Genomic DNA, 23,485 nt, shown 5'->3' on the forward strand with positions numbered 1-23,485 from the left:
ATCCACCCATCTCCTAAGGCCAACAGCCAAGGGTCGCCGTGCTACGTCAAAGATCATGAGTCCCTCGTCTCTGCATGCATGGGTAACCTGATCTATCCGATGATTGACCACAATTTCCTAGAGACGTGCGATCCGCGGTGGACACACAAGAGGGATACTTATAAGGGGTGCGTGCCATTGTCGATGCCGTTGTACGCGAAGGCCGCGCACACTTTGCATGGACGCTCGAGAGATCGCCAGATTCCCGCAAACATTCCAACGCCTTCGAGTTCTCAGGGTTCATCGGCAGCGCACGCCGTTACTGGTTTAACCAGTCGCCCCCGTTTGTGTGTTTCTGGCTGCACGGTGCAAAAGCGTCGTCCGGTGTCTCAGTAAGTGGCTAGTGGCCTAGTGACGAAGGGCCGCAAGCGGGCTGCACACCCTCTTCAACCAACGACAGACGTCATCGCGAAGTACCTCTCTGCTTTTGGTCGGGGGCATATCCCGGCCAAGAGGGTCAGGAGAGCGGTCTAGTCCGAGTCGGTAGGCCTGGACCTCGAGTTCACGCTGGTTCTCGATGGAAGAAGAAGAAGAGACCTAAACGCCTTTCCTTTCTTTAAAGCTTCCTCTTATCGTTGCCAAACCTTTCGTCAAGCAATCCTGTAAACCCAAGTGTCGTGTCCCTCGAGCTACAGTCGGGAATGCCTTCACCTCCGGCCCGCCAATTCCAACCGCCACCATGAACGACGCCGACCTGGGCGACAACATCGACGAGCGCATCGGCCAGCTCGAGGAATCGAAGCGCCAGCGCGACAAGCGCTTCGCCAACGATGTCGCCCACCTCGACCCGAGCCGCTGGTGGTTCGCCTCCTCCGCTTTCCCCATGATCGCCGGCACCCTAGGCCCCGTCGCCTCCGCCTTCTCCATCTGTGCCCTTGTCCGGCCCTGGCGTCAGCACTTCCCGCCGGGCACCGACATCGCGGCCGCTACCTTTGTCGAGGACCCAAAGTGGTACGCTTCTTCCGTCTTTTGTCTAGTCGCTCATACAAGCGTGTAAGCCTATAACACTATGAAAGACTGACACCACCCACAGGCTCATCATCGTCAACGCCATCCAGCTCACCATAGCAATCATCTCCAATGTCTTCCTCCTGCTCAACATGGCCCGCCGCGTGCGCTTCTCCCTCGCGCAGCCCATCACCATCGCCGGCTGGTACATCTCGGCCGTCTGCCTCATCGCCCTCAACGCCACCGCCGCGGGGCCCCTCGTCATCGAGCCCGCCGAGGAGTACATCCTCTCCCAGGCCTTCTTCTACGGCCTGTTCGCCGCCATCCTCTACTTCGTCACGGCCTCCCTCATGGTCGTCACCGTCTACGGCGCCTACACCCACCACTACGCAAAGGACTTCCAGCTCACCACCGCCCAGCGCACCCTCATGCTGCAGACCATCCTCTTCCTCCTCTACCTGCTCCTCGGCGCCCTGGTCTTCTCCACCATTGAGGGGTGGGCCTACCTCGACGCCGTCTACTGGGCCGACGTGACCCTCTTCACCGTCGGCTTCGGCGACTTCGCCGCCGCCACGCCCCTCGGCCGCGCCCTCCTCTTCCCCTACGCCCTCATCGGCGTCATCAGCCTCGGTCTCGTCATCGGCTCCATCCGCAGCCTCGTCCTCGAGCGCGGCCGCCGCCGGCTCGACGCCCGCATGGTCGAGAAGAGGCGCCGCAAGCTCATCCGCAAAATGACCCGCAAGGGCAAGGACGAGATTCTCAAGCCCATCCATCAGGACTCTGAGGGCTCGTCGCCCTCCTCGCTGCCCCTTACGGAGCTCGAACGCCGCGAAAGGGAGTTCTACCTCATGCGCAAGATCCAGGAGCAGGCCTCCGTCCGCCGCCGCTGGATGGCCATGTCCGTCTCCTTCTCCTCCTGGGTCATCCTCTGGCTCGTCGGCGCAAAGGTCTTTCAGGAGTGCGAGCGGCCCTACCAGAACTGGACCTACTTTGAGGGCTTCTACTTCGCCTTCGTCACCCTCACGACCATCGGCTACGGCGACCGCACCCCCATCTCCAACGCGGGCAAGGCCTTCTTCGTCTTCTGGTCCCTGCTGGCGCTGCCGACCATGACCGTCATGATCTCCAACGCCGGCGACACCGTCGTCAAGGCCGTCCGCGACGCCACCCTCGAGCTGGGTAACATCACAATCTTACCCGGCGAGCGCGGCTTCCGCAAAGACCTCATGTCCCTTCTTCATCGCCTCTCCTGCGGCGCTCTCTTGCATCCCTCCGAGAAAGACGAAGAGTCGGAGGCCGAAGATGAAGAAGAGGATAACGGACTCCCGCCAGGCTTCCTCTCCAACGCCCACCGCCAACGTCAATCTTCCTCCGAAGAAGACGGCGACACCGACAAGGCCGAATCCTACTCCACCGACCGGAAACGCTCACAGAGCGCTCAGCAGTCATCGCCAGACGCCGACCGCGAGAAACAACGAGGCCAACAGCAGCCTCGCCGCCGCCCCTTCTCCCGCATCCGCTCCCCCACCACCCCGCTCCCGTCCTCCCGCGCAGACTACCACTACCTCCTCATCTCCGAAATCGCCGCCGTCCGGCAGCACGCAAAAGAGAAGCCCGCGCGGCGGTACAGTTTCGCCGAGTGGGCGTGGTACCTGAAGCTCATCGGCGAGGACGAGTCCAGCGCCGCGACGCACCGCAAAGCGCGCCCGCACATCCACTCGAAAAAGAAACACAAGAACAGGAAGAACGCCGCCGACGACGTCGACGAGGGCGGCGAGTGCCCCGACGAAGACAAGTGGTCCTGGGTCGGCTCGCAGTCGCCGCTGATGGGCAGCCAGGAGGAGGCCGAGTGGATCCTGGACAAGCTCACGGAGAAGCTGCGCGACGAGCTCGATGCCGTGCGGGCCGAGGAGATGGAGAAGAAGAGCACGGCGGAGAGGGAGCGTGGGCTGGAGGACGAGAAGAAGGGGAGGGAGGAGATTCAAGACATGGTTCGCAAGTGATACCCCGTCATTTTGGCGTTTTGCTCGAGCATGCATCGTCACGTTTTGCCAGATACTGTACCATTTATCCGGAGACATGCATCTGGCTCTTTGCTTATAAGTACAAACTTCATATTGGCACAAATTAACATGACTTTACATACTGCATCATACTCCGCACACGGGCCATGCTCACGCTCGGAAACACCTTGACAGCTCGTCGTAATCGCAAAGGGGTATCAGTATCATTAAGCTTTATCCATCCCGCGGAACAACAGGTCCCGTTCCCCAAATGTGCCCAACCAGCTCGTGGGCGGACCAAAGTGTACAAATAATATGTACAGTAGCGCTACACGTATCCTAAACCTGCAGCCAGCAGCATCCTCGTAGCAAACCTCGCCAAACGCTTGAGAGGAAGGGGTCTAAACATCCCTCATATCGTAACAATGCACGCTCCCATCATGATGGCCAAGCATAAACCCCCCAAATCGTCGCTGTAGAGACATCTCAAACATCTCAGAAATCACCAGCTCACTCCTCCGACATCAGACAACAAATCCACGACGGTGCCAACCACGCCAACCCCCAGCACCAGTGCCTGCACGGCCACAGCCACAACAACCCTCTCCACAAACTCGGCTAGACTCACGGCTAGTCATCTGCCGCCGAGAAGCAGTCTCCGGTTACGCTTAATAGCCTGGTTGAGACCCTTCTCGAGCTTCTCAGTCTCCTTGCGCGCCAGCGCCAGCGCCGTCTCCGCGTCCTCGACGCTCATCAGCGACATGGCGTTGAGAGGCGTGCCCGGAAGCTTGGGGTGCGCGCTGCTGCTGTGCGCGTGAGCTTGCGCGGCAGCGGCGGCAGCAGCAGAGGCAGATGCATTCGCAACGGCGACCTCGTTACCCTGGTGCTGCGGCGAGTCCAAGCCACCAAAGGGCGTCTCGTCCTCGGGGATGTCCTTGCCTGAACCACCGCTCTCAGCGGAGTAAATGCCCGCTCCGGCAGCTGCGTCATGGCCGTAGATGTACGGGGCCAGCGAGTTGAGGCTGGCAGCGGCCGTCTCGCGCGCAGAGAGAGCGTCCTTGGCGCCCGGCGCAGACTTCCAGCTGCCCGGGAACAAGTTGGTGTTACCAAGGTTGAGTCGCGGGAGCACAAACTGGTTGATGTAGCTGATGGCCTCCTCGCGTTGGATCTTGTTGACCGGATCGTCGGAGAACATTTTCTGCGCGTTGGGAGACGGCGGGAAGTACGACGGAGGGCCGTTGGGCACAGCGCGTCCTTTGATGAGAGAGAAGCCGCCAGGACGAGCTTGGTGGCGGGGTGCAACGAAACTGTCGGGCTGGTCGCTGGCTACTGCGACACGCTTTTGAAGCTCCAGGTATTTATCCTCTTCTTCCTCGGTGAGGTTGCGGACGCAATCACCATTGGGCGTGATGAGCACGCGATGGCCATCCATCACCTTGCGAACCGGCTGGCCAGTCACAAGAGCAGAGTGGTCTGCCTCAGAAATCATGTTTTTAGTTGTGGTTGATGGAGGCGGGTTATTGCCATGTGCCGCAGCGGCGTGCGCTCGATCGATGCGGGTGTTCTGCTCGGTAAGCGGCTTGAGCAGCGTGAGGGCGTCTGCCGGAGGAGCCTGGCCAGCACCGAGAAGGTCCTGGAAGACAACCTCGGGGATGGTCTTGGGGTTGTCTGCGATGTCTTGTGACTCTTCGGGCGCAACAACAGCAGTCGGCGCTGGGGGTGGAGGCGTAGGTGTTGCCGATACCTCTCTGCTCTTACCCTTTTCTTCGGCTGCCTTCGCGATCTTCGCGGCGTTCTTGGCTGCCTTACCCTTCGGAGGAGGCAGATCAACGACCGTTCTCTCAAGGATTGGCTTGGGAGGAGGAGTAGGTTCTTTCGGTGGAGGTGGCGGCGTCGCTGCGCGCTCGGCAGCTTTCTTGGGCACCGCTGGGGGCGTAGCCACCGACTTCTCCTTCTTCTGCTTCTTCTTGCGGCCGATGATGGGCGCTTGCTCCTCGGGTTCCGCTACTTTCGGCGTAACAGCAATGGTGGCAGACTGTTCCTTGTGGGCCTCCTTACGTTGTTTACGCTGTTGGCTCTTCGTCGTAGTGCGGACGGGAGCTATTCCAACCCTAGTGGGAGGTGGCGAACTCGTGCGAGATGCAGAGACGGATGCCGATACGATGGATGCACTGTCACTGACGATTTCGCTGGCCGGTGTTCCAGGTCGACCGGAAGCAGTAGACACGGCTCTGGCGGCAGCGGAGAAGGTGGTACCAGAATGCAAGGGCGGCGGCACTTCGGCCTTTGGTGTCGAGACGACACGCAGAGTTTTGGGTGCAGATCTTGTAATGGGAGATGCGACACTAGCAGTTGTTGGAGTTGGCAAGGCGGGGAATGCCGATGAATCCGACTGTTCTGCCGTGGCTGTCTCTGGTTGCTTCGGCTGGGCTGCTTTGGTGGCCGCGGCGATGTTCAAGACGCCCGGCACGGGCTTCTTCTCGACTGCCTTGTGTATAGGCTTGGGCTCCTCAGTCACCGGAGTTGAAGCTGCAGTTGTCGCTTCTGGCTGGGGCTTCTTGATGCTGGCCGGGGCAATCTTTGGCGTTGCAACCGCAGGCTTTGACGGTGTACCAGGCCGCGTAACGCTCGCCTTAACTGCATCCAACGCAGGGAAGTCTTCTTCCTGTAACAGAGACTTGCCCTTGGACGGAGATGCTTGCGACGCGATGTCCTTGGAAAGACCACTTTCGACAGCCAAAGCCTTGATGTTCTTCTTGGCTTCCGTCCCGCCAGCCTTCTTACGAGGGGTTGGGTCCGGAGTTGCCGTGCGGACGATATTGGCCATGGTCGGAACCGCAGGCTTCGGGGCCGCAGGCGTAAGTGGCGTTGCAGGCACCACGGGTATCGGGGCTTGTCGCGGAGCCGGCGATGCTGTTCTTTGAGCAGGACCGAGACCAGGTGGCGGTGTCGGAACAGCTGGTCTTGCTAACCCACCGATGGTTCCAACGTAGTTCGGCAGGGGGTCGTCGGATACCAGCGCATCGACCGAGAAGGCAGCCTCGTCGAGAGAGAACAACTCGTCATCTAGGGAACCGGTTAGCCAAAGGTTCCCCAGAGTGCCGTAGTAAAACTAGGAGAGAAAGAAAGAGACGCCAGAGCATGGTAGCACGAGAGACAACGTTTATATACATGGGTGCGGATTACAGGAACACTTCACGGCTGCCATCATCGTCTTCCTTGATGGTTTGCGGGGACAACGAGCGATAAGTGTGAGCAAAATGCTATATTGTTCCTTATGCCACCCCCCATCCTCATAACCGGAGGACGGTTTGCGAGTTAACGTACATTAAGGCGATTTTGGAAGACGATGATGGCTTGCCTGACTGACGTGACCCATAAACCATGACGTGCGAGTCCAAAAAGAAAAAGAGGTATAATGTGTCGGGACGAGTGTAGGTGTCGGTCCTTGTTTGCCCATAAGAAACGTGTGAAGCGCGACGCCAAATGCAACCCTTACCACTCCCCTGAGCGGCCCTGATGTTTTCCGCGATGCTCGCTGAATCAATGCATGATATGTGCGGTGCGCTCCCGGTCCCCTTCGAAGGACGGCCGTCCGCCTGTAGTATGCCGCGACGCCCTCCCTTCTCATGATACATGAAGTGTGTGTAAAACAAAACCCGTAAACGACCAACACCAAGCCCCTAGTCTATCACGCTGTCTCTGAAAGGCTACCAGCCGGCGCCTGGGAAGCGCGTGTTGTACATCATGTTCGGGTTGTACCCACCTTGGCTCTGTCCACCGAACAGTCCCTGTCCGACTCCGGCGTTGCTCTGCGACTGGTGTTGCATTCTCGCTTGCAGGATACTCGGGTCCGCAAGATCAACTAGGCCACCTCCCCCAGAGGAGGAAGTGTTAGCATGTCTGTGCTTCTTCCCCTTCTTCTTCTGCTTGGGACCGAAGTCTTGGAATGCTCCAGGCTGGTTACCGTAGAGCGACGCCAGGAGGCCCGAAGCAGGAGCTGGGGTGGAGGAGGTAGAGGATGGGTACTGATTAGAGAAAGAAGATAACATGTACTCACGCTTACCAGCATCATGACCCTGACCATTGGCTCCCCGACCGCGAATCAACGTCTGAAGAAGCTCGGCGGAATCCTTGGAGGCCGCACCGAAGCTGCCACCGAACGAGTGGCCCTGTCCAAACATGTTTGGTGGCGTGCCTGTCGACTTGAGACCCGGAGGAGGTCCGGGCATGGAGGATGCATAATACTGGCTGCCGGGCTGCGAGTGGAAAGCGGATGGCATCATGGCCGTCTGCTGCGCCATGATTCTCGGGTTCGCGGCAACCTTGACTGAAGCTGAAGTGCCGGCGGTGTCATTAGCAAAGCTGAACCTCGATCCTTGTCTGTTGTGGCCGCCACCTTGTTGCTGAACCGCTGAAGGCTGCGCAGTTGCGATGCCCGGAGGCAGATGATCGCCGAAACCGCTCTGGGACCGGACGAAAAGTTGTTGCTGAGGTGTCATCGAGCGGCTGCCGGCAACGGAACCGCCGGACACAGAGGCTTGGCCGAACCCTGAACCAAGTGCAGGACCGAAGAGGCCTTCACCGTTGGTGCGCTGGATAGGCGGCTGCGTTCCGGGTCGGCGCTGCTCGAATGCGACGTCGTGAGCGGCATCCCGATCTTCGGGCTCCCCGCCGAGGGCCAGACTGCCTCCCGTCTCTGGCTCGCCTTCCGAGGCTTCTTGTGCATCGCTTTGCTGCTCCTGGTCGACACCCAGGCGTGACTCCTCCTCCTCGCGCATAGCTCGTCTCTTCTCGCCTCCGCGGGTATCGAACATGGGGGGGTAAATCGTCTCGATCTGGTTCGTATCGGGTTCATGGTAACTGAAAGGACAACCCTGCATGGCCTTAAGAAGTCCCTTGAGGAGGTTCTCCGGGAGACTGTTGGATTTTCTGCTGTCAGCTGTGGTAGGGGACTTCAAGGCTTTGCTCTCGGTCGCAGGCGCGGGTGACTCCTCTCTTGAGGGCGTCTCGTCGATAGCCTCGGGTACTGCCTCGGCGGTTGCGGGGAGAGCTGTCGAAATTGCAGGGCTGGAAGCGGCGCCACTGGTGGCGTGGCTTCCTCTGCGACTGCGCTGAGGATTCCTTGCCCAGTTGGCCGATGCTGGCAGAGCTGGGCCGTCGCCACCATTCTCAGATCCTTCCTTGCTCGATGATCGCGCCATGGGTTGCGAAGCCGGGGGTACGGAGGGCGTGATATTTTGTTGTCGCGATGCAGTCCGTGACGGTCCGCCACCGCTGTTTGATGAGGAGCCCGCTGGCAGCGGCCGCTGCGAGCTGATGCTATTCATCGAAGACAGGTCCTGCCGAGTGTAGCTGTCTTCCTCATCACCTAACTCGTGCAGGAACATGCACTGCCTGTTGGCGCACTGTTCGTGCCGCAGCCATGCCGAACAATACTTTGTCGTACCAAGCTGGGCTCTCAGTACACGATCCCCATTCTGAGAACCGTTGACCGCCTGGATGCACCGCTGGGCATCCTCCTTCTTCTCGAAAGTCACATAAATTCCGAGAGAGTTTTGGCCGTCTGATGTCTTTCGGTTGCTGATCGAGATCTTTTGAATATTGCCGTATTGACCGAAAAACTCAGGCTTGCGCAGCGTCTTGAGTAGTTCGTCCTCTCGCACTGTAGGTGTCAGACCGGTCACATAAACCAGGTTCTTCTGAACGACGCGGACGCCAACGAGGTTCTTGCGACTTTCTTTCTCGACTTCGCGCTTTTGAACCTCTTTTTGCTTCTGGTCTTGAGCGCGCTTCTTCTGGTTCTTTTGGATATTTGCTCGAAACTCGGCAACCCTAAAACTTTGTCAGCGTGGCGTCGCCGGGGCAGCCTCGAGGGGATACGCACTCTTCCGTGGTGACGACCTTCCACTGTATCGTCTTTTCATCGTACGGTCTCCTGCATGCGGGACACAGGCCGTTCATGTTGTTCTTGATGTTGTTGAAGCAGAACTGGCACACCTATAAAACGGTCAGAAATCGATGGCCGTCGGCGGGGGCTGGGGCGGTCGAATCGAGGGGTCGCCGTACCTGGTAGCCACATGGGCAAGGTCGAAAATTCCGATCGGACAGGTCGAACTCTTCGATACATAGCGGGCTGTGGAAATTAAGTCAGTTCATGATGCCTAATACTCAAAAGCCTGTGCAGGTCTTGCGATGCGCGCGAAATGAGACGGGGAGAGTAGCATACCAGGTATCTTCCTCCTCGTCGATAAAGGTATCTTGGGGTGCCATGGTGACAATCTGGGGCGGGTAAGGATGTTCTGTGGGAGGTTGGTTCGTCGATTTCTGAGTGGAGGTGGTAAGGAGAGGGAAGTTGTTCAATACGCAAATGAAGCCAAAGCCTTTCTCGGATGGGTCGTCTGTCGGATTGGCACCTTAGGTAAGAAGGCATGGACCCACAGACATCGTCACGTGTTATCCGCAATATTCCGACTCTTCGACCAATCACAATGCAGAGAATGGTGCAAGTCAGCAGCGTCTAGAGATACCCTCCCCGTTGCCTAGGAATCTATCTGGAAGGCACAGAAGAGACTTGGAAACGGGTGCAGCAGGAATAAATATTTGAAAGGAACTGAAAGCTAAAATATGCGTTCATGGTGATGGAAGTGAGATTTGGTTTTAACCTTTTAGGATAGCCTTTGATGACATTTTTATACATGGAATCACAAGTGACCAGAACCGAGTCTCCAAATCGCCCAGATTGCATGCAAGAGAGAAGGCAGACTCAACACCCCCGGGTGAGCCTAAACCGGCTAGCTTCTTTCCATCCCCAAGCATATCACAGAAGCACAGCATCATCAATCACCACTTCCACAGAGGCATCAAGCCCCCAGCACTGCAACAACGGCAACAATGGCGACCAAGCTCTATCGTAGTAGAGCTCTGGCGGGCTTGCGTAACTGCCGCCCCAGCGAGATTCGATGCTTCTCGACCTCCATCCCTCAATTGGCCGGCTTCCCGACCGGTCTTCCCAAGGATGCCGAAAACATGAGGAAGTCTCCTCGCGAGCACATCGGCACCCTCAAGGCCCCTCTCATCAACCCGGCTGACAAGTACGGCTCCAAGGCCGAAAACCTGCACAAGTACGGATCTTGGGTCATGGGCTGCTTGCCCAAGTACGTCCAGCAGATCTCGGTCTGGAAGGACGAGCTCACCATCTACGTCTCTCCCTCGGGTATCATCCCCATCATGTCGTTCCTCAAGTGTACGTGTCAATTGTCCATGACGTAGTCCAATTCGCATCTAACAGTTGGCAGACAACACCTCGGCCGAGTTCACTCAGATTAGCGACATCACTGCGGTCGATTACCCGACCCGAGACCAGCGATTCGAGGTCATTTACAACCTCCTCAGTGTCCGCCACAACTCGCGCATTCGCGTCAAGACCTATGCCGACGAGGCGTCGCCCGTCCCCAGTGTCACTCCCCTCTTTGACGGAGCCAACTGGTACGAGCGTGAGGTCTATGATCTTTTCGGTGTCTTCTTCACCGACCACCCCGACCTGCGCAGAATCATGACCGACTACGGTTTCGAGGGCCACCCCTTGCGAAAGGACTTCCCCCTTACCGGCTACACCGAGATCAGATACGATGAGGAGAAGAAGCGCATCGTCACCGAGCCTCTCGAGCTCACTCAGGCTTTCCGCAACTTTGAGGGCGGCACCAGCGCCTGGGAGCAGGTTGGGCCTGGCACAGACCGACGTCCCGACAGCTTCAAGCTGCCGACACCGAAGCCTGAGGAGAAGAAGGAGGAGCCCAAGAAATAGTCAGAAGGTTCTGATGTGTATATAACTGACTCTAGAATCTTCTTTGTTGTACAACCATCCTGCGTTGAACTGTCCGCCTAGGCCTTGAGTGGTCGTACCGAAGGCTCAAAAAGTGTGGTTGGTTGTGACTTTGCCAATTTCTCAAGAGCAAAAATCCGCAATATCGTGAGAGTTATGGTCGAGCTATGTTTTCGGAGATGGGCCGCCCGCCATTGTACAACAGCCTCGAATCTACACACGGTCCGCTAACCTCGGAGTTTGATACGGACTGTGACTGTTATTCTTGACACTAAAGAACGTCTCTTGAAGCCGCGAAACGATTGCCGATTCCTGCTCCATTCCACCCTCGTTTTCCATCTTAGTCTCAGCAGCTCTACTCACTTAACTCTTCTGAAAAAGGCCTCATTCACCAAGTATCTTGATCAAAAAGCTTTAGTTTCATACGATAAAGAGATGGCTGCATTCACTACTTCAACTTCCCGGCTTCTATCTGCAGACAATCTGAAGCGGTTGAGATATGAGGCCAAGACCCAATACTATCAGAGCCACGTCCTAGACCTCGCCGTTTGCGATGCTAACCTCGAGGACTTCATCGACGACTACATTGAGAACTACTATCGCCTCGAATCCAGCTCCACCCACTGTTCTATATCGGTGGCTTCGGGCAGTTCATCAACGAAGCACAAGTCTAACCTGAAGTGCATTTTTCAATATATCACCAGGAAGAAATTGTGACGGGGGATTTCCCCCCACCCGGGAAGACCTCACATAACCACACAAACACTCCCTGCACATAATTGCAGCTGAACAAAGGTTGACCTAGATCTATACCGTTATGCAAGCACTTGAGCTAGCTCTGCTTCGGTCAAACAACATACACATCAGGCGGTGGGCTCATGTCATGACCGCAGGATCGTGAACCATACAAAGCTCAGTGAAAGTCTCCACCTAAAAATGAAATTTGTCACGGGAGACACACATACGAAGCATGATATATGCAGGAGTTTCTTGTATTCACACATTGCGGGTGTTGAAGTTGCCTTCTACAAGTTGGAATTTCTAAGTCAGGCCAGAGGTCGATACTCACTAACAGTCCAATAATACTGTCATCCTTCAATTTCTTGAGTTGTGTTGTATAAAAACTCTGTGAGATGATACTTGAAATCCAACACTTATTCATTGATGAGAATAACTCTGCGAGCGGTTGTCGCCCTTGTCATTGAATTGCACAATCTCCGGGCAGGTACTTACCTCAACTGTAGACATTGTTATGTACACACGGAACAAAATTGTGCACGCGTCTTCGATTTACTTAAGCGAGTACGCCTGCTCCGATACATTTCCCCGCTGCCCCGTTTTATGCATGTGATGTCAGATGTCACCACGTCCGATACGCCAGCTCCACGCGTAAATCGATCCCACTTCCTACGCGACGCGCCCTTCGAACCGCACATGGCCTAGTCAGCATGCGCTCGACCACCTGAGTTGACCCTCATCCTGCGCGCAGGTTCAACGTCCCACCCATTCTTCATTATCGGTGATCCATACGATCTGGAAGTGATCACACAAGCTTCCACCGGTGACAACTACACCGTCGTCCATCATGCCACCACAGACCCGCTCCGGCGGACGGGTTACCGCTGCCCCTCCTCCCGACCGAGTCTACAAGTCCGTCAAGCCGGCCAAGCAAGCAAAGTTCCCGCCCCGACGAACGGAAGTGCGAACCTACAGCGCCCGCAAGCCCACCGCTCGTATCCCCAATCACCAGCAAAAGACCTTGACCCAGATGTACGACACTACGCGCTCATCGCCTGTGCGATTCGACCTATCCGATGATGAAGAAAACCCTGTGCCTAAGAAGAGGAGGAGAAAGACCATGGGAGATGAACCGACACCGAGCTCTTCTTTCCACACGCAGACCTTGACGCAGATGTCGCGGAGATCTTCAGAGAAATCTCCAGCTGAAGAAGAAGAAGAAGAAGAAGACGTATGGCAATTCCAGCCCTCGGACGACGAGACAGAGAAGGACCCACCAGTGCTCCCTTCGGCCAGCGACAAAGAGAATCAATTGCCTGGCAAGAAGGCTCCAAGCAGGACACCGTCCGTTGTCCCGCAAACCCCAACCAACAAGCGCATCATTCTCGAGATTCCATCGTCACAAGGCAGCCCGCTCACTCCCATGCTGGCTAGATATAGCCCGGCGCCGAAGAGGTCTCCCTTGAAAGACAAGTCAACGAATACAATGTCCCCGTTGCCGAAGCTTACCGGATCTGTCAAACGCCCGCGAACTCTTACGGTTCAGGACTCTTACGCGACGGCGGGCAGCCAGAGCTCAACCCAGCTCACCTCTCCTTCCAAAATGCCACTGCAGCCCTCTAAGAACGTTCGTTTTATCACGCCACATCCTACGGCCAGCCTAGCTTTAATGGAGGAGGAAGAGGAGGAAACGGAAGGCGAAGAGGTAGAAGGACGTGATGTCAGCCCATCACCCCGTAGACCTCCGAGATCACCTCTGCGGGAAATTGCAGACTCTGAGGATGAATCCGATGAGCTTGAAATTCTGGATGAAGAGGCTGAAGGATACGAAGCAGTCGGCGAAGAAACTCAGTTCCAGATGGATCAGCTGCTTGCTTCGTCGGAAGAGAGGCAGACTTCCAAGGAGGCATCCCCTGCAGAGGAGGGCGACTCTGATAAGGAGAATGTCACCCCCTCTGTCAGCGAGGAGGATGAAGAGGAAGCCACGGTGGTTCTGTCGAAGCCGTTCGCTTTCCCCAAGCTAGGACGCTTGGAGTCGAATGCATCAGATCGCAGGGAGACTGTCGAGGTCATCACATCTTCTCCTGAACCTACCCGCGACAGCGGCTCTAGTGTCATTAACGAAGCAAGTGGGGAAACTAATGACGAATCTATCTCTCAGACACCCACGCAAAGTCAGAGAATACCCAAGACCAAGGGGAAGGCCCCTGTTGAGACACCAAAGACACCAAAGACGCCCCACACACAAGGTTTGGAGAGTCAGCGACTTCCTCAAGATGTCGTCAATGGTATGGGCCCTCAAGGCGACCGCACCGACATCTTCATCTCCATACACCCAGAGCATATCGAGGAGATTGTGGCTGGCAGGAAGAACCACGAGTTCCGCAACTATAAGATCCCGCACACGGTCTCGCGAATGTGGCTCTACATTACCCAGCCCGTCGCAGAGCTGAAGTACATGGCATGCTTCAGTGACGCAAAGACACCGGGCGAGATCGATGAAGACGGCATTGGCAACGCGGAGTTTAACCAGAAGAAGGGATCTAAGTTTGCCTATCATCTGTATAAGCTCTACGAGTTGAACGACCCAATGTCTCTTCAGTACATGATGGATCGGGATTACCTCCATGGGCCGCCACAGAAGTACACATACGTGCCGCCGGCCGTCGTGGGGCATTTGATGGCCAACCTGCGATGCTCCGTATTCGGAGATGACGAAGACGAGGAGGACGAAGTCGGGCCTGAGCCTGAAACCGGTAGAGAAGGATCGTTGCCGGTTGTCGTGGGACCTACACAGAATTGCACGATATCTCAGGAACTGGCCGAGCAGATTCGAAGTGATATCGAGCACTCGACTCAACACCACTCATCGGACGCCGACTTGCTGGTACCGTCCAGCCAGACACCAACCAAAAGTCGACGGAAATTCGGCACAGAGCTCCACCTCACCAAGCCCACCTTACCGCCGACACCCTTCAGCCGGCCGCCCAACCCCACACCCCGCCGTGCGGTAAGGCCTTCGCAGGCAACGACGGTCAGCCAGGCGTCGAGCCCCTCGCAGTCGCCATTCAAATCTGTGCCACGGCCCACACACGCGAACTCAAGTCTGCCCATCTTCGTGGACGACGAGGATGATAGTCCGATCCGCTTGCCGTCTGGCACATTCCAACTGGATTCATCCCAGTTGCTGTCTAAGAGCCAAATGTTGCCTGAGAGTTTATTGCTAGAGGGTCGGGGGGACGACGAAGATATTGTGTTTGATTCGGAGCAGGATGAGCTATAACAGAGGTTGACGTCACTATTGACGGAATTGTGGAGGTTTGCGTTCAGAGCGATGGAGTTGGGAATAGCATTTGTTGGTTAACAAGGCTTGGGACATAAGGTATTGGTCATGGACGGGACGGCAGGGTCGGTAGACACAGTTTGGTTTCACAGGAATTGGGACAGCATAGCTACTAGTGGAATTAGAAGGCCTTTCATTTCCTAATCGATCCTCGCAATCATCTCGAATCACCATACACCAAAATATGTCGAGTACTCCGTATCCTACATCACCAAACAACAAAATGGGTATCGCGGACTATGCTATTCCCCCTAACCTAACCTCACCTGCCGCCAGATGCGCAAACACTCCTGCAAATCCACACTCAGCCCCCCCTCCGTCGCGGCCCCCGCGTCCCGAATCACCGCGACCAGCAGGCTCGCCTGCGCGAAGCCCGTCTGCCCCTCCCGTAGCGCCTCGAGGTCCGACTTGCGCATCCCCCCGTTGTCGGCCCACGCCTTCCACTTGTCCAGCATGGAGCCCATCTCGTCCGCAAAGGCGCCGTCGCGGAGCATGCGGTGGAGCAGGCCCGCGGCCGCGGCGCGGAGGCTGGTGCTTTCGGCGACGTGGCCCTGCTGCCGGAGCCAGGGGAGGGTGTGCGAGGCCACGAGGGCGGCGTCCCATTTGGGCGATTGGATGGCCTCGTGGGTGCGGAGGTCGCGGCGCTGGACGTCTAGCCGCATTTTATCTCGGACTGCAGTGCGTCAGCTCAACACCGTGGGGATCTCAAAGTTGGGGGTGGAAAGAGGCAAAGGGGCGAAACTTACGGTCATCTAGGCGTTGCTCCGATTCTTTGCGCATACGGTCCACAACAGCCTGCTCCCTTTCCATCGGGCCCAGCCTCGACTCGGCGGCCATGGCGTTCCGCTGCTCGCGCATCCTCCGGCTCATGAGGTCGAGGTTGTCCCTCATGTCATCGTGACGGCTCGCCCACTCGGGCGTCTGGGAGCCGTCTACGAACCCCACAAGCTCGAGCACGCCGCAGGGCACGGAGGACCCCCGCGCAAAGGCGAGGACGTCGTCGGGGATGCGGTAGTTCCAGAGGATCGTGGTGCTCGAGGTGCCGTAGGCCGTGGCGGCGCTCGCAAACCATATCCCCACGGACTGGCCCGGCCGGATGCGCACGTGGTCGATGTGGAGGGGCGTGGCGGGGCGGTCCTCGGTCTCGGGGTGGGCGCTGATGAGGCCGTCGGAGGATATTTTGCAGGCGATGGGGGCTTTGGCGGTGGTGTTGACGGCGCGGGTTATGCTGGAGAGAGAAGACGTTGGGGAGGGCGTCTCTTTGGCGTCCTCGAGTGATTCAGGTTCGGGTTCGGTCATAGGGATCTCAGGAGGCGGAGGGAGGCGGACCCAGTAGGGAGGTAAGGACTGATGGCTTCTCGTGGTCCAGTGAGAATGCCAGGTTACAGATAATGAGAGATGGCCGTCTGAGTCATTCAGGGGCGCAATGGTCAGGGCCTTGTGTTGGCCATTTGGACTCTGCATCAGAGTACAGCCCACGGGGGTCCATAACCCAGTGCTTCTAAGCAATCTCCATCCATGAGCGTCTGGAATGGCGCCAAGATCCAAAAGATACGAAATCAACTCCTCAAAGTTGATATCGACTTGAGGTTGCCGCAGTTGGTCGGCATATTCAACCCTCTGCGTCTTGAGGCCGATGGTATTTGTGCGCCAGTTGAACGTTGTCCACGATCCTCCAGGTATGGACGAAGGGTGGCGGGCAAGAGACCAGTACTCCTCGCGGTGGTCGAAGCGATCCCACGGGGTGACGGCGTACCGCGGCAAATCGACCTCGATGACACGGTTTACAATGTCGGAGCGTGTCAGGGCCGTTAGGCGCGCATGGCGGAGCATGCGCCGGATACGCGAGCGGGCGGCAAGGGTCGCAACGGTGTTGTAGAGGATGGGAAGGACACCGAGGACGGCAAGGGGGACGCCGATGTAGGTTATGACATCGGAGGCCGTTGTGTAAGTGCCGGTGCCGGAGTCGGCCATTGTATCCGGGTGGGTATTGCGGTCCGGGGTGAGGGCGGCGACGGCGGCAGGCGGTATTTGGATTTGGGCCAAGCGAAGAGATCAGAACAGCGTCTTGCACGATGAGACGGAGCTTGTTGAACCCCAAGAAACTCCCTGAACAGGCTGGATTGTTGAAAATACCATCGAAGAAAAGTAAAAGCCGTTGCTCCAGTCACAAGAACTGCCCCTGACTGGTGGCCTTCAGCCGCACCGGTTCCTGACAGCTTTGGGAAGTCATTGGCGATGGCCGACAGCTGACCTTACCCGTTTGGTGTTAAGCAGAGCCAGATGCCCCTGTACTACTCGTAGCTACCGAGCTACATCAGCATTTTACAAAAGCATTGTATTTGACTTGGGTATCACAGCTTGGTTGTAGAAGCGACCGTATGCCAAGGCATCAAGAGCGAAATATTGATGATTTCTTATTTTGTTTTTTATATTCGGCTGCGTAGGAGGCAAGGCCTGGAGCAGGCAGACTCCAAAAGGATTGCGTTGGGTGTTGGAGGGATTGGGTCACCAAGAACGCGCGCTTTTCTGCGAAAACTGAGAGCCGAGAGAAAACAGCGTGAACACTGGGGTAAGAGAGAGATGCTGGGTAAGGCATTGTGCGGTTAACTCGGTCGTCTCAAAGCCCCCACGAACATTGAGTCTGCTGTAGCTCCCAAATTATAGTGAGGGCTGTAATACTGACGCGGTTGTGCGGTCAACGGAATGTAATGGCCGTTGTGCGGTCGCCTTTGTAGCAGCCACTCATGCGGGTTGAGAGCGCCGGCTGTCCAACGTTCCCGGGGTTCGAATGCACTATATCGTCGAGAATGGCAAACACATTCAGTTCAGGTCTTTGACATGAGTTACGTAGAGCCATGCCTCGCCTGATGAATATTGTGGTCCTGATTTTGTTAGGTTCGGCTCATCTTAGCAGAGTTCGTCGTCCGGTACTCAGCGTCAGCGTCTTTATCAGTTCCACATCGAAATGGGACGAACAGACCAACAACAGCATTTCGGGAATCGCTGCGGGTAAACCGGCATCTCACGAGACAAGTTCCGAGTTGCAGGAGCCGGTTGCAATGCTGACTGCAGCTCGAGATTGTCGGGGGGTTCTAGGTTTGTTTAGTGTGAGACCTGATTCAGCTGCCAGCGTCTATGGCCTGCCGGATCCCGGCATCTGGGAGATCCCGTCAGCAAAACTCCCCGCGGGCCGCGCGTGTCTCGACAGGCCTGTCCACTATGTACAGTAGGCGATCGGGGCCCCGTGTGGTCCTGTGGGCGCCCGTAGGCACCAAACAAAGGCACTAAGATGCAGGGGCACGTTTGCCAAGCCGCTACCTAACGGGAACTGGGAACCTTCAAAACCTCGACATTCCTCTCCCAATCCCGGCAGCCTCGTTCCTCCATTCCACATCCTCGTGCCGTGCGTCATTCCTTCATATTCTTCAACACCAAGGTCCGAGGCCCGATTATCACACAAAAAGACGCGGTACCGGAACCAGGCCTCGACGAGGACAACAGCACAATCCCGCCGTCCTCCCCATACGAGAGAGGATGCGCCGAGGCCACGATGCGGGACATCTTACCATGCGCCTCTTCCACTCAGTCCTCGCCGTCGCCGGCCTACTCTCGGGCTTCGCGGCGGCCCAGTTCCCCTCGACTTCGGTCAATCTCACCACCATCACGTCGCCCGTAGACGGGAATGTCACCATTCGTTACAAGATCCCCGAGGGCGCCTGCAAAACGGCATACGACTCCCAGCAGCAGTACACAGGATGGGTCAGCGTACCCGGGCCGTTTCCGGCCAACATGTTTTTCTGGTTCATCAGCGCCCGCGAACCGACCGAGGCCATGACTATCTGGCTCAACGGCGGCCCGGGCGTCAGCTCGCTGTTTGGCATGTTCACCGAAGTTGGGCCTTGCGAGGTTGTCGAGAAGGGTTTGGATCAGTATGAAACTGTTGCTCGGGAATGGGGCTGGGACCGCGCTTCCAATATGTTGTTCATCGACCAGGTACGGCCTTTGTGGGCTCGAAGCCGCCTGGCAACGTCACGCTGACCCTATACAGCCTAACCAAGTCGGCTTCTCGTACGACATCGCGACCAATGGCTCCATGGACCTCTTCAATGCCAACCAGTCGAGCCCACCCCAGCCAGTCCCCAATGGCCAGCCGCCCGCGACGTTCCTCAACGGAACCTTCAGCTCGCTGAACACCAACAACACGGCAAACACCACCGAGACAGCTGCATTCGCAATATGGCACATGCTCCAGGGTTTCTTGGGCGCATTCCCCCAGTACAACCCTCCCAACAACAGCTCCCTCGGCATCAATCTCTTCGCCGAGAGCTACGGTGGGAAGTACGCCCCCGTTTTCTCAGATGTTTGGGAGTTGCAGAACGAGAAGCGCCAAAACGGGACCTTGTCTGCCAACAACACGCTCGAGATCCATCTTACGTCTCTGGGCATCGTCAACGGCTGCATCGACGACCAGGTCCAGGCAGAGTTCTACCCTGCCATGGCCACCAACAACACGTACGGCTTCAAAGCTATAAACGATGTCCGTGCGAATCTGGCCAACGGCAGCTTGTACGCCTCGGGCGGCTGCTTGGATCTCATTCGACAGTGTCGTACCGCCGAATCCGTATACGACGCCAACAACACTGGCAGGGTGGCCACGGTCAACAATCTGTGCTCCCAGGCGTATGCCACTTGCAACGAGGATGTGGTGACACCGTATGCGGATTCCGGCCGCAGTTGGTATGACATTGCGCGCAAGAACCCGGACTCGTTCCCGCCAAACACGTACCTCGAGTACGTCAACACGGCGGGCTTCCAGCAGTCCATCGGTTCCACCGTCAACTTCACCATGACGAGCCAGGCGGTTCTCTCGGCCTTCCAGACGACCGGCGACTACATGAGAGGGCCCCTGATGCCGAAATTGGCCGGCCTCCTCCAGCGCGGCATCCGCGTCGCCCTCATCTATGGCGACCGCGACTACATTTGCAACTGGCTCGGCGGCGAGGCCGCGTCCACCAACCTCGCCTGGCAAGCCGGCGCCGTCTACGGCCGCGGCTTCAGCGCCGCCGGCTACGCGCCCATTATTGTGAACGACTCGTACATCGGCGGCGTCGTCAGGCAGTTCGGCAACCTGTCCTTCAGCCGCATTTACCAGGCCGGCCACTCGGTGCCCGCCTACCAGCCGGAAACCGCGTTCCAGGTCTTTGCGCGCGTCATCATGGGCACCTCCGTCTCGACCGGCGACAAGGTGAACTTGACAAGCTTCAACACCACGGGCGACGCCCATGCGACGCACACGGATAAGCTGCCGAACTCGCCGGACCCGACGTGCTGGCTGCGGTACATGCAGGGGTCCTGCAGCGACGACCAGGTCAGCATGATTGCGCGCGGCGAGGGGACCATCATCAACGGCGTGCTGTACAGCGCCTCGAGCGACTGGCCCCTGGCCACGGAGGCCCCGACGTCGACGCAGTCGGCTGCTTCCTCGTCATCCACGGTGCTGACGGGGCTGTTCACCGCGACGGCGACGCCCAAGAGCGGCGGCGCCGTCAGTAAGCCAAGGGACTCCTTCGCGGCTTTGGTCGCCCTGATGGCCGGCGCGGTTTGCGTCGGTATCGGGAGTTTGTAAAAGATGGAAAGTTCGAAAGCATTTTGCGCTTGATAGAATAAGGAGCATATGGGTGGGTCTAGGTGCACTGGATCGGCGTTCTTTGGGATTTGGACATGGAAGAAAACATAAAACAGGGGCACTGCAGAGATGTGCTGGACGTGTTGGCTGATTACTTTAATGATACCCCTTATTGATAGCTGTAATAGCAACGATTTTGCGCCCCTTGGAATGTCTTCTCTGGTCTTCTCAAGCCAAGCTTAGTTCTTTTTCTCTAGGTATACCATGGTATGTCGCCAGGACACGTCGCAATGAAATCAACAGCTACCATTTTTCCAAAACCAAATGCGCTGCTATATTGTAGAAGCCAACAGAAATGGAGGCCAGAAAGTCTCCATCTTTGCGACTTTACCGAGACTGGCCTGCTGCAGGTAAGCCTCACGTGGTCGCCTATGCAGCGAAGCAGCGGTCTCGTCACTGCCTGACCAACAGCGCGACCCCGCCGTTATCGATGTCAGCTTTAACTGATTCACCATACATCGACGATATACCCCCAAGTCGCCAGGATGGCAGAGGCATTTGGCCTTGCGGTCAATATTGCCACGGTCGTCGAACTATCCGCGAAGATTGCGTCGATATGCCTTCAGTACTCCAAAGACGTCAAGAACGCGAGGGAAGAGATCGCGCGGGTCAAGGAGGAAACTCTCAGCCTCAAAGCCGTCGCCGAGAGCGCCTCGGAACTCCTTGAAGGTCCTCACGGCGCCGCACTAAAAGCTTCCCAGAAGTTAACCGGTGCGGTCGAGGGAGCTGCCTTGCGGCTTAAGGCTCTCGATGCCGAACTGCATCCTTCTAGCACCCGGAAGGCAATGCGTCGGTTCGGCGTCCGAGCCTTGAAGTGGCCTTTCCAGAGCAATGATGTCGAAAAGCTGGTGCGAGACATAATGCGATACACACAGATGATATCAATGGGGCTACAAATTGACAACACGTACGTTAATCAAATCATGTTCTATGCCATCGTCGTCATGTGCTTATCAATTTATGACGCAGAGCAATACTACTCAGTCTTGAACAGAAATTCGTATTGGATAAACTCCCAACCGTCCCCGAGGCCTCATTCGACTCCCACGCTGAGGAGCATAACCCGACCTGTCTACCAAGTACAAGGGTGGAACTCCTGAAGGAGGTGAACGAATGGATCAACGACCCCAGCGCAGAGGCCGTCTTTTGGTTGAATGGGATGGCAGGGACCGGGAAGTCAACGATTTCTCGGACCGTCGCCCAGTCTCTGGCTCAAAAAAATCAACTAGGCGCTAGTTTCTTCTTCAAAAGAGGCGAAGGTGACAGGGGCCATGCATCCAAGTTCTTTACGACGATAGCCTCACAGCTGGTAAATCATCTGCCGGACTTGGCGCCTCATGTTAAGGATGCGATCGACGCCGATCCAGCAATACACACCAAGGTGTTACGGGAGCAGTTTAATAGGCTAATCCTTGAGCCTCTTTTAGAAGTTCAAGAAGCCTATAAAGGCGCCTCTGTTGCCATTGTTGTTGATGCTCTAGACGAATGCGAGCACGACAACGATATCAAAGTTATCATCAACTTATTTTCCTCCGGAAATATCCTCAAGTCTCCACACCTCAAAGTCCTCCTCACTAGCAGACCGGAACTGCCAGTTCGACTAGGATTTAGTGCAGTAGAAGGCACGTATAGCGACCTAGTTCTGCATGAGATACCTGCCCCGGTTATCGAACAAGATATATCGGCTTTTCTGGAGCACGAACTGGCGCGTATTAAGGATGATTATAACCGCTCTGTTCCTGAGGAACGACAACTACCCCCAGTCTGGCCTGGTCAATCCAACATCCAAATCCTGGTGAGAATGGCGATTCCACTCTTCATTTTCGCTGCAACCACGTGCCGTTTCCTTGATCAGCGTAGGCGCGGTAACCCCGACCAACAACTACAGCGAGTCTTGAACTACTGGAACCGAACCGAATCAAAAGCAGACTTGGTCTCTAAGTTCGACCTAACTTATCGACCAGCATTAGATCAGCAGCTTGTTGATCTGTCCAAGTTAGAAAGAGAGGAAGTTCTCCAGGAGTTCCGCCATATTGTTGGCACCATCATCATACTCTCGAGCCCCCTCCCGGCCGGTGCTATAGCGCAGCTCTTGAACATTTCTAGCAACAGCGTTGAAGACAGGCTCGACATGCTTCACTCCGTCCTCGATGTTCCCAAGGATTCTGCTTCCCCTGTGCGACTGCTCCATCTTTCCTTCCGCGATTTTTTAGTTGACCCCAATTATCGAGAGAGCAACCCATTCTGGGTGGATGAGAAGGATGTTCACCGCCAATTAGTGACAAACTGCCTCCGTATCATGGGGGATCATCTCCGAGAGGATATTCTAAACCTACAAGCTCCGGGCACTCAATCCATCGTGGACTCCATGGACATCGACGATTGCCTGCCACCAGAAGCCCAGTATGCATGTCTTTACTGGACACATCATGTAGAGCAAGCGGACGCTGGGGCAGATCTTCTCGGGCTTGTTTACGATTTTTTCTGTCGCCACTTCTTGCATTGGCTTGAAGTACTAGGCTGGGCCGGTAAGGCTTATGAGGGTCTTCCCATGCTTCGAGCAATACAGTCCGTTGTCGCGGTGAGTACACGTAGCCCCGCTGAGGACATGATATCTAACGAGGAAATAGCGTACAGATGGCGGTGCACTGCAAGAATTCGTAGACGATGCAATCAGATTTGTTCAGTCAAATATGCACATGATTAACGCCGCACCTCTTCAACTGTATTCTTCTGCACATGTCTTTACACCTCAAAGGAGCATAGTACGTCGTACTTTTGCAGAGACCACTCCTAACTGGATTTCCCTCCAGCCAAAGCCAGATCTAGAGTGGGATCAATGCCTGCAAAAGCTTGAGGGACATAATTATGCGGTCTGGTCTGTCGCATTCTCACATGAC

General features: G+C 56.4%; 9 protein-coding genes across 9 annotated transcripts; 5 read left to right on the forward strand and 4 right to left on the reverse strand.

Moving 5' to 3' along the window:
- Positions 1–718: 718 nt before the first annotated feature.
- On the forward strand, positions 719–2,990 carry ColSpa_06564 (outward-rectifier potassium channel TOK1; the record flags this gene model as incomplete). The annotated part of the gene is made up of 2 exons (XM_049272776.1): positions 719–1,032; positions 1,073–2,990. The coding sequence occupies 2 exons, from the start codon at positions 719–721 to the stop codon at positions 2,988–2,990; spliced, it is 2,232 nt and encodes a 743-aa protein (XP_049128733.1).
- Positions 2,991–3,624: 634 nt separating this feature from the next.
- ColSpa_06565 (uncharacterized protein) lies at positions 3,625–5,817 on the reverse strand (the record flags this gene model as incomplete). The annotated part of the gene is made up of 1 exon (XM_049272777.1): positions 3,625–5,817. The coding sequence occupies one exon, from the start codon at positions 5,815–5,817 to the stop codon at positions 3,625–3,627; it is 2,193 nt and encodes a 730-aa protein (XP_049128734.1).
- An 883-nt stretch (positions 5,818–6,700) lies between these two features.
- Positions 6,701–9,263, reverse strand: ColSpa_06566 (general negative regulator of transcription subunit 4; the record flags this gene model as incomplete). The annotated part of the gene is made up of 5 exons (XM_049272778.1): positions 6,701–6,990; positions 7,057–8,825; positions 8,878–8,990; positions 9,060–9,126; positions 9,220–9,263. 5 exons carry the CDS (start codon positions 9,261–9,263, stop codon positions 6,701–6,703), a joined length of 2,283 nt encoding a protein of 760 aa, XP_049128735.1.
- A 621-nt stretch (positions 9,264–9,884) lies between these two features.
- On the forward strand, positions 9,885–10,797 carry ColSpa_06567 (NADH-ubiquinone oxidoreductase 30. subunit, mitochondrial; the record flags this gene model as incomplete). The annotated part of the gene is made up of 2 exons (XM_049272779.1): positions 9,885–10,236; positions 10,289–10,797. 2 exons carry the CDS (start codon positions 9,885–9,887, stop codon positions 10,795–10,797), a joined length of 861 nt encoding a protein of 286 aa, XP_049128736.1.
- Positions 10,798–12,400: 1,603 nt separating this feature from the next.
- ColSpa_06568 (uncharacterized protein) lies at positions 12,401–14,836 on the forward strand (the record flags this gene model as incomplete). The annotated part of the gene is made up of 1 exon (XM_049272780.1): positions 12,401–14,836. One exon carries the CDS (start codon positions 12,401–12,403, stop codon positions 14,834–14,836), a length of 2,436 nt encoding a protein of 811 aa, XP_049128737.1.
- A 311-nt stretch (positions 14,837–15,147) lies between these two features.
- Positions 15,148–16,870, reverse strand: ColSpa_06569 (uncharacterized protein; the record flags this gene model as incomplete). Its single annotated transcript, XM_049272781.1, has 2 exons — positions 15,148–15,569; positions 15,643–16,870. 2 exons carry the CDS (start codon positions 16,868–16,870, stop codon positions 15,148–15,150), a joined length of 1,650 nt encoding a protein of 549 aa, XP_049128738.1.
- Positions 16,871–18,466: 1,596 nt separating this feature from the next.
- Positions 18,467–20,525, forward strand: ColSpa_06570 (carboxypeptidase S1 B; the record flags this gene model as incomplete). The annotated part of the gene is made up of 2 exons (XM_049272782.1): positions 18,467–18,892; positions 18,948–20,525. 2 exons carry the CDS (start codon positions 18,467–18,469, stop codon positions 20,523–20,525), a joined length of 2,004 nt encoding a protein of 667 aa, XP_049128739.1.
- Positions 20,526–21,070: 545 nt separating this feature from the next.
- Positions 21,071–21,685, forward strand: ColSpa_06571 (uncharacterized protein; the record flags this gene model as incomplete). Its single annotated transcript, XM_049272783.1, has 1 exon — positions 21,071–21,685. The coding sequence occupies one exon, from the start codon at positions 21,071–21,073 to the stop codon at positions 21,683–21,685; it is 615 nt and encodes a 204-aa protein (XP_049128740.1).
- Positions 21,686–22,581: 896 nt separating this feature from the next.
- Positions 22,582–22,776, reverse strand: ColSpa_06572 (uncharacterized protein; the record flags this gene model as incomplete). Its single annotated transcript, XM_049272784.1, has 1 exon — positions 22,582–22,776. The coding sequence occupies one exon, from the start codon at positions 22,774–22,776 to the stop codon at positions 22,582–22,584; it is 195 nt and encodes a 64-aa protein (XP_049128741.1).
- Positions 22,777–23,485: the final 709 nt, after the last annotated feature.

The sequence above is a fragment of the Colletotrichum spaethianum genome (assembly GCF_022836535.1).
Source record: "Colletotrichum spaethianum MAFF 239500 DNA, contig16, whole genome shotgun sequence".
Classification (NCBI taxonomy): domain Eukaryota; kingdom Fungi; phylum Ascomycota; class Sordariomycetes; order Glomerellales; family Glomerellaceae; genus Colletotrichum; species Colletotrichum spaethianum.